The sequence below is a fragment of the Sturnira hondurensis genome, unplaced genomic scaffold, assembly GCF_014824575.4.
Source record: "Sturnira hondurensis isolate 20B ecotype Veracruz unplaced genomic scaffold, ASM1482457v3 Scaffold0000780, whole genome shotgun sequence".
In the NCBI taxonomy this organism is placed as follows: Eukaryota; Metazoa; Chordata; class Mammalia; order Chiroptera; family Phyllostomidae; genus Sturnira; species Sturnira hondurensis.
Genome location: NW_028073411.1, coordinates 9920404 through 9937866, shown reverse-complemented (window position 1 = coordinate 9937866; position 17463 = coordinate 9920404). Strand labels below are relative to the sequence as shown.

Below are 17463 nucleotides of genomic sequence, written 5' to 3'. Positions count from 1 at the left end.
GAGAGAAATATTAATGTATGGTTGCCTCTGGTATGTCTCCTGCCGGGAACTGGCCTGCAACCCAGGCATATCCCCTGACTGGGAATCAAACCATGATCGTCTAGTTCGCAGGCCCGAGTTCAGTCCACGGAGCTACACCAGCCAGGGCAAGAAATATTGAATGTCATGAAAAGTAGGGCATTGCATCCAAGAGTGCTCTACTCAGCAAAGCTATCATTTAGAATTGAAGGGCAGATATAAGAACTTCCCAGACAAGAAAAAAAGCTAAAGGAGTACATCATCCTTTAGTTTTAAGGTACTTATTTAAGGACAAGAAGATCAAAACTATGAACAATAAATTCACAGCTATCAACAACTGAATCTAAAAAAACAAACTAAGCAAACAAAAAGAACAGAGACAGAATCATGGATATAGAGAGCATTTTCATGATTGCCAGATGGGGTGTGGGGGAATGAGTGAAGATATGAGGGGATTAAGAAGTACAAATAGGCAGTTCCACAACAGCCATGGGGATATAAAGTACAGTATAGGAAATGGAGTAGACAAAGAACTTATACACATGACCCATGGGCATGAAAAATAGTGGGTAGACTGCCTGAGGGAGTAGGGCTGCTGCATGGAAGGTGGCAAAAGGGGAAAATTGGGACAACTGTAATAGAATAATCAATAAAATATAATACAAAATTAACCATAAAAAAGAATGGCTAAAATGCAAAACAGTAACAAATGCTAACAAAGATGTGGAACAATAAGAACTGTCATTCATTGCTAATGGCAACACAAAAATGGTATGGTCACCCTGGAAGATAATATGACAGTTTCTTACAAAACTCAATAGTCTCTTGGCTTAGGATCCAGGAATTGCCTTGTTAGGTATTTACCCTAATGAGTTGAAGACTTACATTCACACATAAACTTGTAAATATTTATAACTGCTAAAATTGGAAACCAAGATGTCCTTTAACAGGTGAATGGTATACATATAACAAACTGTGGTATACATATAACATGGAATATTACTCAGCAATAAAAAGAAATGAGCTATCAGGCCACAGAAACACACACACACACACACACTCTCTTTCTCTCAAAGAGGAACCTTAAATGCACACTGCTAAGTGAAAGAAGTGAATCTAAAAAGGCTACGCACTGTTAAGATATCAACTATATAATTTTATGGAAATAAGCAAAACAGTATGGAGACATTACAAAATATCAGTGTTTGACACAGGTTGGTGGCAAGGGGTGGAAGGATGAATAGGTAGAATACAGTATACAGTTTTTAGAGCAGTGAAACTATTGTGTATGACACTGTGAAGTGGATTCATGAAACTGTACATTTTCAAAACTCACACAATTGTACAACACACAGAGTATGTTGTACATGTAGGTTCACTCTGTGTGTTGCAGGTTTCATTTAATAATAATGTATCAACAGTGATTCATCAGCTGTAGAAAATGTAATACACCAATGAAAGGTGTTAATAATAGGGATAACTGAGTCGCTCAATTTTTCTGTACACCTAAAAGTGCTCTGAAAAAATAAACTCAATGAATTAAAAAAGCTGGATTAAGTAAAAAATTTACTGATTTCATATGCTTTTCTTCCTTTAAAAAATTATTCAGTAGATGGCACCAGAGATCCTTTAGAAAAATAATTACAACATGGCATTGAACTATTCATAATGCTTAGTTCTGATGTCAGTACATGCTTTGAGACTGTATTTATTCATTAATAAATAAGGTAACTGACACTTTTGAAAAAAAGATGTTACAGACAGCTTAATTTAGATGCAAATTATATCATTCCATAAGTAGGTAAATAATCATGGAAATTTAGGAAAGTAGATCTGAAAAATTATGCAGCAAGAGCGACTGATTTTACATTATAGATAAATTTAAAAGGTGCTATATTAACCTATTTAAAAACCAAATTCCAACTCACATTTTGACAACTACACAGCACATCTATCTGACACTTCTTGACTACTAGTGAGCAAATATCTCATTAGTAAATTTCCTTTCTCCATAGACTAAAAGCATTCAGTAAAGGTGGTATTAAGGCATTTCAAAACTAATTTCATCCTCAAGCTGAGACAGAAAAAAGTATTTTGTCTACCTAAAAAGCAGAGGGGAAAACATATTAATACTTATTAAGCAAAAATTATTTCTCCACCCAGTGACATTCAAAATGATATACCAAATATGCAGCTACATAGAGGAAAAACAAGGTAGCTATGACTTGTAAAAAATAATCTCTTCCCTCACATTCTTAATTTATATCCCTTTGAAGTAATCTTCTTATACAGTACCCTAGTTTTACATACTTTACCCATCAATAAAGCCCAAATGCTATATATTGCTACTTTGGTGGGTATAGAAGGGGTAGAAGAAAGGAGGGAATCAAAGAAGTATCTGGAGAGAAGAGTGAAATGATATCCTTATTTTTCCAAATTGAGATTTCAATTCTCAGAAAAGAAATGACAGACAGCAGAAGCATTGGCTGATATAGTCACATAACAAGTATACCACTTTTTAATTACCATTATAGACTTCTACACTCCAATTACTATTCAACATTTATTTCCAAGAAAAATACTACTCACAGTTTCAAACAAATTAATCAATACATTTTCAGAACAGAGTTTAACTGTAGTTGTGAAACAAAAGAAATGGAATAAAATGAAGTCTAGGTGTATAATTGAAAACCAATACAGGAAGTAAATCCCTGGAAAGTCTACTTTGCATTATGAGATAACACAAAAACATGAGCACTGATGGATTTCTGATTTCTCCAGAAAAAATGTATTAATCTTAATTTGTAAGCATAAACTATGGTTACTTATGCCTTGGGAAATACAACTTATTAGACAATATGATTGTAAAGGCGTAATTTAATTCCCTATTAAATTTAATTCAAAGACATGCCAGTAAGAATTAAGTTGTTCTGTCTGGCAAATTTTGTGAAGAAACAGCAATTTGAACCAAATATAAACATATTTCTTGTGTGGTTTACAGTTTTACTATAAGTAAACATAAGACTTTTTCTGGATTTTTGAAATGTCAAAAGAGCTTCTAGATTTTTAGCAGCTTTCAGGACCACTTCGAGATCTATGAGGCTCAGAGTCATAATCCAATCCAATCATGTGATTTTACAGAAAAAGAAACAAAAATCAAGAAAGATCAAGTCAGAGATAACAGCACGGCTTAGAATACCAGCTTCCTATGTCCCAGATTATATATACTCTTTCCACCAGACCATTCGGTCTTACAAAAACAGTAGTGCAAATATCCATCCTTATTCAAATTTACTTGGCTCTTAAAATTTACATAATTTAAAGAGCAATTTCAGTCTCAAGGGATATTACAATACCTGGATCTAAATGATCCCTGAGTCTTCAGTAGCTAAAAATATATTTGTAAACTTATCTGAATTTATTCAGTTCCTGAGTTCAGACATTCAGAGTTCAAGTAAAGAGGAAGAGCTGTATTTTATTTATTTTTTATTTTTTTAATTTTTTTCTTTTTTCTTTAACTTCTGTTCAAGTACAGTTTTCTTTCTTGTATTCCCAGCCCTGTCCCCCCCCCAGTGCTCAACACCTCCCTCCCATCTCTGCCCCCCGTCTTAGTTATTGTCCATGTGTCCTTCATACTTATTCATGTGAGTCCATCCCCTTTTACTCTGTGCTTCTTTCCCCTCTACCCTCTGGACCCTGTCAGCACGTTCTGTATTTCAGTGTCTTTGGTTACATTTTGCTTGCTTGTTTGTTTTGTTGTTTACATTCCTGTTAAAGGTGATATCATATGGTATTTGTCTTTCACTGCCTGGCTTATTTCGCTCAGCATAATGCTTTCCAGTTCTATCCATGAGGTTGCAAAGGGTAGGAATTCCTTCTTCCTTTCTGCAGCATAGAATTCCATTGTGTAAATGTACCATAGCTTTTTGATCCAGTCATCGACCGATGGGCATTTAGGTTGCTTCCAACTCTTGGCTATTGTAAATTGTGCTGCTATGAACATCGGGGTGCATAGGTTCTTTTGGATTGGTGTTTCAGGGTTCTTAGGATATACTCCTAATAGTGGAATTGCTGGGTCAAAAGGCACATTCATTTTTAGTTTTCTTAGAAAATTCCATACTGCTTTCCATAGTGGTTGTACCAGTCTGCAATCCCACCAACAGTGAACTAGGGTCCCCTTTTCCCCACAACCTCTCCAGCACTTGTTGTTTGTTTCTTTGTTTATGATAGCCATTCTGACTGGTGTTAAGTGGTATCTCATTGTGGTTTTAATTTGCATCTCTCTGATAGCTAGCAATATCGAGCATCTTTTCATGTGTCTCTGGATCCTCTGTATGTCCTCCTTGGAGAAATGTCTGTTCAAGTCCTCTGCCCATTTTTTAATCGGGTTGCTTGTCTTCTTTGAGTGGAGTCGAGTGAGTTCTTTGTATATTTTGGAGATTAAACCTTTGTCTGAGGTATCATTGGCAAATATGTTTTCCCAAACAGTTGCTTCTCTTTGTATCTTGATACTGTTTTCCTTAGCCATGCAGAAGCTTTTAATTTTGATGAGATCCCATTTGTTTATTCTTTCCTTTATATCCCTTGCTCTAGGGGACGTATCAGTAAAAATATCACTGCGTGGAATATCTGAGATTTTGTTGCCAATGCTCTCCTCTAGGGCTTTAATGGTTTCCCGGCTTATATTTAAGTCTTTTATCCACCTTGAATTTATTTTGGTGTATGGTGTAAGTTGGTGCTCGAGTTTCATTTTTTTGCATGTGGCTGCCCAGTTCTCCCAACACCATTTGTTGAAGAGGCTATCTTTACTCCATTTTATGTTACTGCCCCCTTTGTCAAATATTAATTGACTGTAGAGGTTTGGGTTTATTTCTGGGCTCTCTGCTCTATTCCATTGGTCTATGTGCCTGTTTTTATGCCAGTACCAGGCTGTTTTGATTACAGTGGCCTTGTAGTATAGTTTGATATCAGGTATTGTAATCCCTCCTACTTTGCTGGAAGAGCTGTATTTTATAAGATTGGGGAGACTTCTAGTCAAGACGGAGGCATAGATCGCCTCCGCACAAAACCACAGCAAAAATACAACTAGATTACAAAACAAATATCACCTAGAATCATCAGAAAATTGAGCTGTGTGGAAGACCAACAACCAAAGAATAAAGAAGTCACATTCTTCCAGATGGGTAAGAGGCAGACACAAGGAGACAGGCAGAGTTGCAAAGAAGCAGAACAGATGCTCAAACAGCCACATGTAGTAGATAAAAATTAGAAGGAACACCTCAGGAACCAGGGATCCCAGCCTCACACCAGACCATCCAGCCCAGGGTTCCAGTGCTAGGATGTTTTAAGTCCCCATGACTTCTTTTTTTATAAAGATTTTATTTATTTACCTTTAGAGGGGAAGGGGAGAGGGAGAGAAATATCAGTGTATGGTTGCCTCTCGTGAGTCCCCAGCTGGGAACTGGCCTGCAACCCAGGTATGTGCCCTGACTGGGAATCGAACCGCGATCATCTGGTTCTCAGGCCCGCGCTCAATCCACTGAGCTACACTACCCAGGGCCCCATAACTTCTGACTGTAAAAACTAGTATCGGTTGGGGAGGTGGAAGAAGCTGTGGGATTCTCAGGAAACTACTCGTAAAGGACTCACAGCAGTCTTAGGTCTTACACAAATTCATCTCTTTGGGCTTCAGCACCAGGGCAGCAGCTGGAAGCGCACCAGGGCCATACAGGGAGAATCTGAAGTGTCTGGCATCAGGGTGAGTGCTGGGAGACAGCTTCCTTCTGGATAAAACTCCAGAGGACAGGCAGTAGCCACTGTCCCCCTTCTGAACCCTCCCCCACACAGAACCACAGAGTGGTGACTCCCTATTGGAGATTCCTTCAACCTGGTTTTCACAGGTTGCCCCACCCTGGTGATTACCTAAATTACTAGTGCAATTTTCTACAATAGGCCACACTACAGAGACAGGGAGTCAAAGCAGCTTTACCTAATAAATAAAAACAAACACAGGGAGGCAGTGGAATGAGGAGACAAGCAATCTATTAGATGCAGAGTTCAAAACACTGGTTATAGGATGCTCAAAGAACTCATTGGGTACTTCAATAGCACAAAAAAAGACCCAGGTAGAAATGAAGATTACATTAAGTGAAACAAAAAATAATTTACAGGGAATCAACAGTGGAGTGGATGAAGCTGAGAATCAAGTCAATGATTTGGAACATAAGGAAGAAAAAAATATTCAATCAGAACAAAAATTCTTATTTCATTTTGTACATGTGTTTAACTTGTTATATAAAACATTTGAAATAGTCAACAGTTTGTAAAACCCATCTTAAAAAAGTAAACTTACTAAGACTCTCTCAACTTTTCAGAGGTCCGCTTGTATTTTCTTGGTTATTTTAGTCTTAGCCTAGTAGTCTTACATGCTTAGTTTCTTTAGCTACCATATGGAAAATATCAAAACTTTATCTTCAACTTCACAAGGCACTTCAACAATGTTAAAGCCCTATTCAACAAAAATATAAAACATTACTAATGATCTGATAAAGTACATTCAAAATTTACAAAAAAGCATGCCCATTTTCAATAATAAAAGGCAAACACCACAATTAAAAATGGGTCAGTAGTATTCTAATAACTATGTATGGTGTCACCTGGGTACAAGACTTATTGGGATGATCACATAGTAAGTTACATCATTTCTAATCACTGGGAATATACCCGAAACTAATCTGATACTGCATGTCAACTGTAATTCCAAATTTTTTTTTAAAGTTTAAAAAACAGGCAAATGACTTGAAATGACCTGAATGGCCGGATTCTTTAAGAAAGATACAGAAATTGCTGATAAGAATCTCAAATGTGCTCAGTAAGTTATCAGGGAAATAGAATTTAAGGCAAAATGAGATAGCATTTTATACCTATTAGAATTAGCTAGAAAAAACTGGTAACAATAATCAGCGACAGCAATCTGAAGCCACTAGAACTCCCATGCATTCCCAATGAGTCTGCGAAATGATAAATTTGGAAAGGTTTTACAGTTTCTAATATATTTTAAATGTACACTGACACTAGAACCCAACAATTCTCTTCCTACGTATTTTGCTAAAAAAAAAACACAACCCCCCCCCAAAAAAAACAGATGCTCGAAAAGTGTAAGAATGTTCATAGCAGCCTTAGTAATAATCAGTAGTAACTTATTAATAACCCCCCTTTTAGAAGAGGGAGAAAAACAAAAAATAAAAATGATTCTTGCAGTCTAATATTTTGTGAGTGGCATTAATTAATGGGACATACAAGAGGAAAAAGAAGGTGTTTAAAAATGGAAGTAAGTTTAGCTTAGATTTATTGAACTTAAAATTCCTCCCATGGCATATATGAAGATATCTAGAAAATCACATGGAACTTGAGGTGAGGCTGTGGCTCATCACAGAGGTTAAATGTTGAAGTCAGAAGAGGGGATGAGATGGGGAGGGCCAGAAAAATATGTATACGTTCATGAATATGCATGTGTACGCATATGTAAATTACAGGACACAGTCCTCAAGGTACAACATGTTGGGGACAACATGAAGATCAAATAGCAAAGAAGGTAGATAGGTTCTTAGCCCGTTTTGTGCAAAGACTCCTTTGGCAGTGTGGTAAAAACTATGGGTTCCTCAGAATCATGTTTTCAGTACACAAATATGTAGGGTTACCCCCCCAAACCAAGCATATTGAAATATAATTGTCAAAAATATTTTGAAGTGAGATATAGTAATATGTACTTTTTTCTTAATGCATTAAAATATATAATTTATATTTACAATAGCCAAGTGCTGAAAGTAACCTAAGTGCCCTTAAGTAAATGAGTGGATCAAAAAACTAGTACATTTACACAATGGAATGCTACACAGCAGAAAGAAGAAGGAGCTCCTACCCTTTGCAAAAGCATGGATGGAACTGGAAAGCATTTATGCTAAATAAAATAAGCCAGGTGGTGAGGGAAAAACATCATGTGATCTCACCTCTAACTGGAACATAATCAACAAAAGAAAAAAGCAAATAAAATACACCCAGAGAAATTGAAATTAAGAACAATCTAACAATAGCCAGAGGGAAGCAGGGACAGGACAATCGGGGGAAGGGTTTTCAGGAACTACTATAAAGGACACATGGACAAAGCCAAGGGGGAAGGTGGAAGCAAGAGAGGAAGGTGCGTTTGTCTGGGGTGGTGTGGAGTGGTAGGGGAAAATGCAGAAAACTGTAACTGAACAACAATAAAGTAATTTAAAAAATAAAATAAGATTTAGTAGTAAATTTAATATGTACCATAATTTCAAAACAGTGAGAATAGAAACAATAATTGAAGATACACTATGGCATAAAATATCTAATATTTATTGCTTAGAACAGGTACTACTGTGATTTGTTATCAATATTTATATTTGAAGAAAATGTTAAATTTCACCTAGGAGTTGGTGAAAATAAAGATGTCATTTTTCCCACAAATAATTTCATGGACCTAAGAAAATCCAACCCATGAACTTGCTGGGTGGTATCCCTGGTTAAGAACCTCTGAGCAAGGAAGTAAAATTAAAGAAAAATAAAACCTTGATAAAATAATACCATGGAAATTATATTAGCAAAATAGCATGCTATTTTTAAATCACCATGATAAAATACTACAGCTACTACTTCATTTCCTAAAACTCTGAACAGAGGAGGTCAGATGGAGAACAGTATGGTAAGCATGGTAAAGCAGAAAAGATTGAGAGGTTTCTGAATATTTTTAGAAAAATAAAATAAATCACAACTGTATTTAGACTAACTTAAAAAAATTGTCCCCATTAGGAATCACCAACGTAAGACTATCAATACAATAATCATTCTATGTACCAGACATTCTACTCCCATACTGCTTCATCCAGCTTTCACTTCTTATACAATCTACTTTTATATTCTGCCACGTAAGCCAGGGTCAGAACAGATAAATGACAATGGCACAAGCTTTCAGTTGGCCTAGCTGGTAGCCTAGAGATACGGAACAATCCATTATGATACTGAAGAGGAGGGTAAACCATTTTTCCCTTGCAGGGTTACAGTTAGGTAAGTCACCCTACATACATTATCTTTGTGATCACATTTCTCTACACAATAGCCTGCGTTGTAGTATAAATTTGACTAGAAGTTATTTGGAATGCTGACACATTTCCCATGACAGGCCTTTGTACTGCCTCCTCAATAGCTATGACACTTGCTATTTAGTATCAATCTCTGACCCCCCAAACTGGTGTTTAGATAATGCCTTATTTCTATCACAGCCACCTGCAACAGAGCTTAGAGGTTATTGGTCCACAGGATACTGTAAGTGAATCCTGCCTGGCCGAGGCACAAGTGTTTGCAGAACATACCCACTGTAACCACTGTGGCCCTCAGAGAGACATCGACATCTCCAGACAATCATTAAGATCTGCTAAAGAGGGGCATTCCTGGGAATAAACAGAAAACAAAGTAAAAGTGTTAAAAAGGAGACTCCCTACCAATGAAAATCTAATACTTTAACAATAGAGTAAAATGAAAATGAGGTTAAAACTCTATTCAAAATAAGTTGAGTTTGATAAAACTACTATGGACTACTATATGATTTAAATATACTGTTCTCTGAACATGGTAAGATCATTTAGTATACCTAACTGCTACAGTGATAGGCAGAAAGGTAAACTGAGGAATGAGGTTTAATACTCAACTAGCGAGACTAATATTGCTCTTTTTTGGCTATTGAATATAAGCCATAAAAGACCCTCCCAAATGTTGCTTTCCAAAAGTATCCCCCTGGAAGTTTTATGAGCTAGTTGTTTCAAAGGCAGGGAAGAATGAAGACTCAGATACTGGTGATGTTGCTTTCACTTTGGTTTACTATGTCAATGCATACTTAAAATACACTGCAGAAGAAAAATATAAAAATCAATAATCAAATTAGTAGACATGGGTTTCCTGAAGCTTCTTTTTCATTCCACAGATGGTCTCAACTGCCCATGCAGAGTGAGGAATCAGCCAGGCAAGAGAAGCAGAGAACACACAACCAGAGGATCTCTGTCTTTATAACATTTTATAGCTTTTTTTTGGGGGGGGGGGCGGTGAGGGGATGAATCAATGATATCATAAGAATTCATATCATTATTATAAAAGGAAACTCTCATTGCACATCAGTTATATTTCCAATTTTCACTTCTTATAATCTCCTTGAGGTTTTAGTAAAAGTCATGGCCTACCACTACTTAATATAACTATTTATCTATATGGTATTTAAAAAAGGACATGGAAAGGACTTTCGGCCAAGATGGAGGTATAGGTGGATATACTGTACCTCCTCACAAAATCAAATTTAAGGACAACAAAGATTTAGAAACAAAAACATAACCAGAACAGACAGAAAATTAGACTGTACTGAAGTCTGACAACAACAACAAACCATTTATCCAGATTGGTAAGAGGGGTGGAGTCAACGGCCGGCAGAGAGAGAGGGGTCCCAGCAGGGAAAATCGGTGGTTGGTGACTTGGGTGCAAGGAGGAAATGAGCAAACCCAGGAAGGTGCACAAGGCAGTTGGCTGACTGCAGACACACATTCGCGTGCAGATAAACCAGGCAAAAAACAGGCAGTGAGACAAACCACGCAACCCAGGGCCCCAGGGCCCCAGTGCCAGGAAATAAAGCCTAAAAGCCCCGACTGGAAAAACTTGTGGGGGTTGAGGAGAGACTCCCAGCCTCACAGGAGAGTTCGTTAGAGACACCCACAGGGTCCTAGAACGTACACAAACCCACCCACCTGGGAACCAGCACCAGAAGGGCCCAATTTCCTTGTGGGAAGTGGCAGAGGGGACCAAAATCTGAGAGAGCACAGAACAAGCACCATTGCTCCCTCTCTGACCCCACCCCCACATATAGCATCACAACCCAGAAACTGGGNGAGCAAACCCAGGAAGGTGCACAAGGCAGTTGGCGACTGCAGACACACATTTGCGTGCAGATAAACCAGGCAAAAAACAGGCAGTGAGACAAACCACGCAACCCAGGGCCCCAGGGCCCCAGGGCCCCAGCGCCAGGAAATAAAGCCTAAAAGCCCCCGACTGGAAAAACTTGTGGGGGTTGAGGAGAGACTCCCAGCCTCACAGGAGAGTTCGTTAGAGACACCCACAGGGTCCTAGAACGTACACAAACCCACCCACCTGGGAACCAGCACCAGAAGGGCCCAATTTCCTTGTGGGAAGTGGCAGAGGGGACCAAAATCTGAGAGAGCACAGAACAAGCACCATTGCTCCCTCTCTGACCCCACCCCCACATATAGCATCACAACCCAGAAACTGGGTTGCCCTGCCCTGGTGAACACCTAAGGCTCCGCCCTTCATACCTAACAGGCATGACCAGACCAAAAATGCCTCAATCAGAAGAACAAATCAAAGCCCCAGAACCAATACTTTCAAGTGACCCAGAGATAGCCAACCTATCAGATGCATAGTTCAAAATACTGGTGATCAGGATGCTCGCAGAACTGGTTGTTTTTCCTCAAAAATTAGATGAAAAAATGAAGGCTACGCTAAGTGAAATGAAGGAAAATGCACAGGGATCTAATAGTGATGGAAAGTAAACTGGGACTCAAATCTATGGAGTGGGCCAGAAAAAAGAAAAAAATGACCAAACTGAAAAGAATGAAGAAACAAGAATTCAAAAAAATGAGGAGAGGCTTAGGAACCTCCAGGACATCTTTAAACATTCCAACATCTGAATTATAGGGGTACCAGAAGGGGAAAAGAAACAGCCACCAGTGGAAAACTTATTTGAACAAATAATAAAGGAGAACTTTCCCAATCTGTCAAAGGAAATAGACTTCCGGGAAGTCCAGGAAGCTCAGAGAGTCCCAAAAAAGGTGGACCCAGGGAGGAACACACCAAGGCACATCATAATTACATTAGCCAAAATTAAAATGAAGGAGAGAATTCTAGAAGCAGCAAGAGATAAGGGACAGTCACCTACAAAGGGGTGCCCATCAGACTGTCAGTTGATTTCTCAAAAGAGACCTTACAGGCAAGAAAGGGCTGCAAAGACGTATTCGAAGTCATGAAATGCAAGGACCTACATCCATGATTGCTCTAGCCAGCAAAACTTTCATTTAGAATGGAAGGGCAGATGAAGTGCTTCTCAGATAAGGTCAAGTTCAAGGAGTTCATCATCACCAACCCTTACTATAGGAAATGTTAAAGGGACTTATCTAAGAAAAAGAAGATAAAAAATATGAACAGAAAAATGACAATAGACTCAGTTATTAACAAATGAACAAAAACAAACTAAGCAAAAACAAAAACAAACTAAGCAAACAACTAGAACAGGAACAGAATCACAGAAATGGAGATCACATGGAGGTTTATCAAGCAGGGGAGGGGGAGAGAGGGGGAAAAGGTACAGAGAATAAGTAGCATAAATGATAGGTGGAAAACAGACAGGGGGAGGGCAATAATAGTACAGGAAATCTAGAAGCCAAAGAACTTGTATGTATGATCCATGGGGGAATGTGGGTGGGAGGGGGTGTGCAGGGTGGAAGGGAATAATAAAGAGGGGAGAATGGGACAACTGTAATACTTTAATCAATAAAGTATATTAAAAAGCCACTAAATTCTAGATTATTATATTCTGTTTCAATAAAATAAGCATCTACAATTATTATGCCTCTTCTGTACATGAGAAAATAACGTTACAAAAAGGGAAAGTAGTTTTTCAGAATCACAGTAGTATATCATAAGGCAAGATGTGAATCCATATTTGTTCAATGGTAAAGGTTATGCTTTGCCCCTTCCACCGAGGATCTGACATTTTATAAGACCTCATTCAAAACACTTTAGGGGGAAAAGACGCACGGATAAAAATATAAACTCATATGGAGAAAGACAGGGGATAGTTGCTACTTAGTATTAGCCAATCAATGAATTCTAATCAATAGATGAACTTTATAAAACAATCTGTACAGGCTGTGGGTATAATGTGCAATTAGCCAACAGCAAATAGTTTACTGTAGCTGATAGTTCATAATTATACATAAGCTAAAAATAGTGACAATAATTTATAAAACTAATTTATCACACTTATACGCTCTGCTAGAATCCTGGACTCAGTAAGAGACATTCGGAATTAATCAGCTACTGGGGTTCTAAAGTGCCATAAAGAATGGGTAAATCTTTAAAACAGAATACTAACTGTATCATATTAAATAAGAGAGGAAAGCTCATTTGTTAGAGTATGTTTAACGATGTGCTATTTCTATACAAAATTGCATTTTAAAAAAGGATCTTTGTATGAAAACAAGAAACTAAAAACATGAGATTCAAAATTATGATAAAACAGAACTTTAACCTTTTACAAAGGAGTTAAGATGATAGGTTGATTAAATGACTGGTTTATAACTCACGGTTTTTTGTTGTTGTTTTGCTTTTTGCTTTTTGCACTGGAGTTTGTCATTCAGTTTGTGATTCATTAAACTACAATAGGTGAAAAAATTATCTGGAAAAAAAAGCTGATAAGAAATATCTCCCACTTCCTATAAAAATATATATATTTTTAAATCCTCACCAGATTATATGCACATTGATTTCAGAGAGAGGGGAAGGGAGGGAGAGAAAAATCAGTTAGTTGCCTCTTATATGAGCCCCAGCTGGGTACTGAATCTGCAACCCAAGCATGTGCCCTGACTGGGAATTGAACCCTTGACTTCTTGGTTTACTGGATGACACTCCAACCAAGCCACACACCCCAGGGTTTTGTTTTTTTTAAAGATGTTAGTAGATAGGGTGACAGTTGTAAGTATAGCATTTCATACTTAAATTTTTTTTAATTAAATTGATTGGGGTGACATTGGTTAATAGGATCATAGATGAAGTTTCAAGTATATACTTCTGTAATACAAGATCTGTGTACAACACTGTATGCCCACCACCCAAAGTCAAACCGTCTTCTGTCACCATATATTAGTCCCCCTCAACCACTCCCCCTACTCCCTTCCTTCTAGTAACCACCACAATGTTGTCTGTGTCCACAAGTTTCAGTTTTATATCCCATATATGAGTGAAATCATACAGTTCTTAGCTTTTTCTGATTGACTTATTTCACTTAGCATAATATTTTAGCTTAGGACACATGAAATACTTCAGTCTATGACCAATTTTCTTGACCATTAAAAGTTTTCTTTTTTTCCGTAAAAGGCCCTAATCCTGAGATTCTAATATCACCCAATTTAGTATGCTGGGTTGTCTTAAATTTGCAGGTAGACTACAATTGGTTTTAAAGTTTTCAAGTTTTATCACTGGATACTGAGAGAAAACATTTTTAAGAATTCTAAATTAGAGTTGTACATGTATTACTTACAAGGGCAATGAAAATTTTGTATCTTTATGCTTTAAAAGTACATCTTTTCAAAAAAGTAGGCAAAAGAATCATAGTAGTTTTTATTCTAGTCATCTAACAACCTGCTATTTGGGGGTACACAGTAACAGACATAATCACTGTTTTTAAAGTATACAAATTAATACATGTTGTGGTTTAGTTTAAAAAGTTTAAAATACCATGAATTTGAGAACCTGATGTAAAATTTTTTAAAAGTAAAAAATATTAGAGAAAAGCAGACCTCTATGACATGTAGATTTTCCAAGATGGATAAAAGACTTAAAATATAAGTCATGAGAACGTAAGAGTCCTAGAAGAGAACACAGGGAGGGAAATCTCAGATATCCCATGCAGTAATAATATTTCCACCAATATGTCCCCTTAGAGCAAGGGACACAAAGGAAAAAACAAACAAATGGGACCTTATCAAAATAAAAAGCTTCTGCATGGCTAAAGAAAACATCAGCAAAATGAATAGGGAACCAACTGTATACGAAAACATATTTGGAAATGATACCTTAGTCAAGGGTTTGATCTCTAAAATATATAAAGAATTCACACAACCCCACTCCAGGAAGACAAACAACCCAATTAAAAAATGGGCAAAAGACTTGAACAGACACTTCTCCAAGGAGGACACACAGAGGGCCCAGAGACATATGAAAAGATACTCAGTATCACTAGTCATCAGAGAGATGTAAATTAAAACTACAATGAAATACCACCTCACAGCAGTCAGAATGGCCATCACAAACAAAGCAACAAACAAGTGTTGAAGAGGATGTGGAGAAAAGGGGACACTAGTGCACTACTGGTAGGAATGCAGACTGGTGCAGCCACTGTGGAAAACACTATGGAATTTCTTCAGAAAACTAGAAATGGAACTGCCTTTTGACCTGGCAATTCCACTGCTGGGATTATACCTTAAGAACCCTGAAACACCAATTCAAAAGAACCTATGTACCCCAATGTTTATAACAACACAATTTACAATAGCCAAGTGCTGGAAGCAACCTAAGTGCCCATCAGTATATGAGTGGATCAAAAAACTATGGTACATTTACACAATGGAATACTACACAGCAGAAAAAAAGAAGGAGCTCCTGCCCTTTGTGAGAGCATAAATGGAATCTGAGAGCATTATGCTAAGTGAAATAAGCCAGGTGGTGAGGGACAAATACTATATGATCTCACCCTTAACTGGAACCTAATCAACAAAACAAGCAAGCAAGCAAAATATAACAGAGACACTGAAATAAAGAACAAACTGACAGTAAGCAGATGGGAGGTGAGAGGGCATAATGGGGAAGGTGGAGGAGAAGGGGGAAGGGTCATCAAGGGACATGTGTAAAGGACACATGGACAAAGCCAAAGGGGAGTAGGATCAAGGGTGGGAGTTGGGAATGGTGGGGTGAGTGGGAGTAGTGGGGGGTAAACAAAGACAATTGTACTTGACCAACAATAAGAGAGAGAAAAAATAAAAAAAATAAAATAAATAAAAACCAAACCATTATTTGTGTTAGGGGAACTAAATGAATGTGTAAACATCAGTTTTCATAAAAAACAAAACCAAACCATTCTAGAAACATTATCTCAAGACAGCAAAATTTTAACACACCTGAAGATATTGCAACTGAGAAGGTGAATATTAATCTAGAAACTGCTTTTGTGCCATCTTTAAAGTAGGCTCTTTTGTAACTGCTTGGCCTCCTGGCAAAACTCTTGGCCCATATTGCTCTGTGATCCTAAAACTTGTTAGAGAGCTGAGATATGTTATTCCACCACACACATATGAATATGTAGTGTGCATGAACATGCATTTTTAAAGATTCCATATTTCATCACTTTATACTTAAAATGGGTAATTTAATTTTTCATAAACTGAGTGGCAAATATCAATCACATGTTGAAGACTGTCTTCTAGTTTTTGTTTTATGTCTTTGCTCAAAACTCGATTCAAAAAACAAATAAATGGATGTAAGAAAATGTAAATATAAAAATTAAGATATTCTTTGTTAAAATCAATACTTTAAAACAGTACTGTTTAAAACTGGTAAAGGTAAAAATCACTTTGTACATTTTATATTATATATGTAGTATATATATTAGTTAAGGTCTATAACCTCACACATTACTATTTATTATAAAACACATCTTTATTTTTTCACATCGTACAAAAAAATTTTAATTTTAAATATTTTATTGTTTATGCTATTACGGTTATTCCAATTTTGCCCCCCTTCCCCCCTCCCCTCAGCTCACCCATTCATGCGGTTAATTCCCACACCATTGTTCATGTCCATGGGTCATGCATATATGTTCTTTGTGTAATCCCTTCACCTTCTTTCTTTTAAACATGAGAAGCACTGCAGAGCTGCTTTAAAACACAGGAGGAATGTAAAAACTAAGCTATTAAAATGAAAGTAAATTCATTTATTTCCTATCTCATGGTCCCTATGGGGTGTATTCTGACCAAGTAGAAGATCAGACAGATATACCCACATGATATACATTATTTTTCACACTCGGTGTGAAGTATGTACTATGGGTACTTATACATTTCACACTTCTAGATGTAGGATTTACAAATCCATTTTTATAAAAAGATACTCTAAGTCATTCAGGCTTGGGAAAAAGTATCACAACAAACAACGATCAGAGTATGAAAGAATCTACAATACTTTTGTTAACTTCTAAGAGTTGAAGGAAATGTTGACTGTAACCCTGGCCAAGGGGCTGTGTTGGTTGTAGCATCATCCCCTACACCAAAAGGTTATTTGTTTAATGTCTGGTCAGGGCACATACCTAGGTTGCAGGTTCGATCCCTGGTTGGGGCACGTATGGGAAGCAAACAATCAGTGTTTCTCCCTCTCTAATAAATCACTAACTATATCCTAGGGTGAGAATTTAAAAAAAAAGAAACGTTGACTGTAAAGCAATAAGTATTACAACTTGCTGAAAGGAAGCTAGCTTTAATGAAGTAGGCAATGAAAATGTTAAAGAACTGCTAAGATCACAGAGTGAAGAGTTTA

At 37.2% G+C, this 17463-nt stretch overlaps 1 protein-coding gene across 15 annotated transcripts in view; it reads right to left on the bottom strand.

Moving 5' to 3' along the window:
• LCORL (ligand dependent nuclear receptor corepressor like) overlaps positions 1–17463 on the bottom strand; it is a 120307-nt gene that overhangs the window by 53306 nt on the left and 49538 nt on the right. Inside the window, exon 5 of one of the 15 annotated variants that reach the window (XM_037045271.1) lies at positions 16723–16808. The exons of 13 other annotated variants lie outside the window; for them this stretch is intronic. In XM_037045271.1, coding sequence (XP_036901166.1) covers positions 16768–16808 — 41 coding nt within the window. In that variant the 3' untranslated portion in view covers positions 16723–16767. Of the gene's footprint in view, positions 1–16722; positions 16809–17463 lie in introns of those variants that run through there. One more of the 15 variants, XM_037045280.1, reaches the window with a different exon arrangement.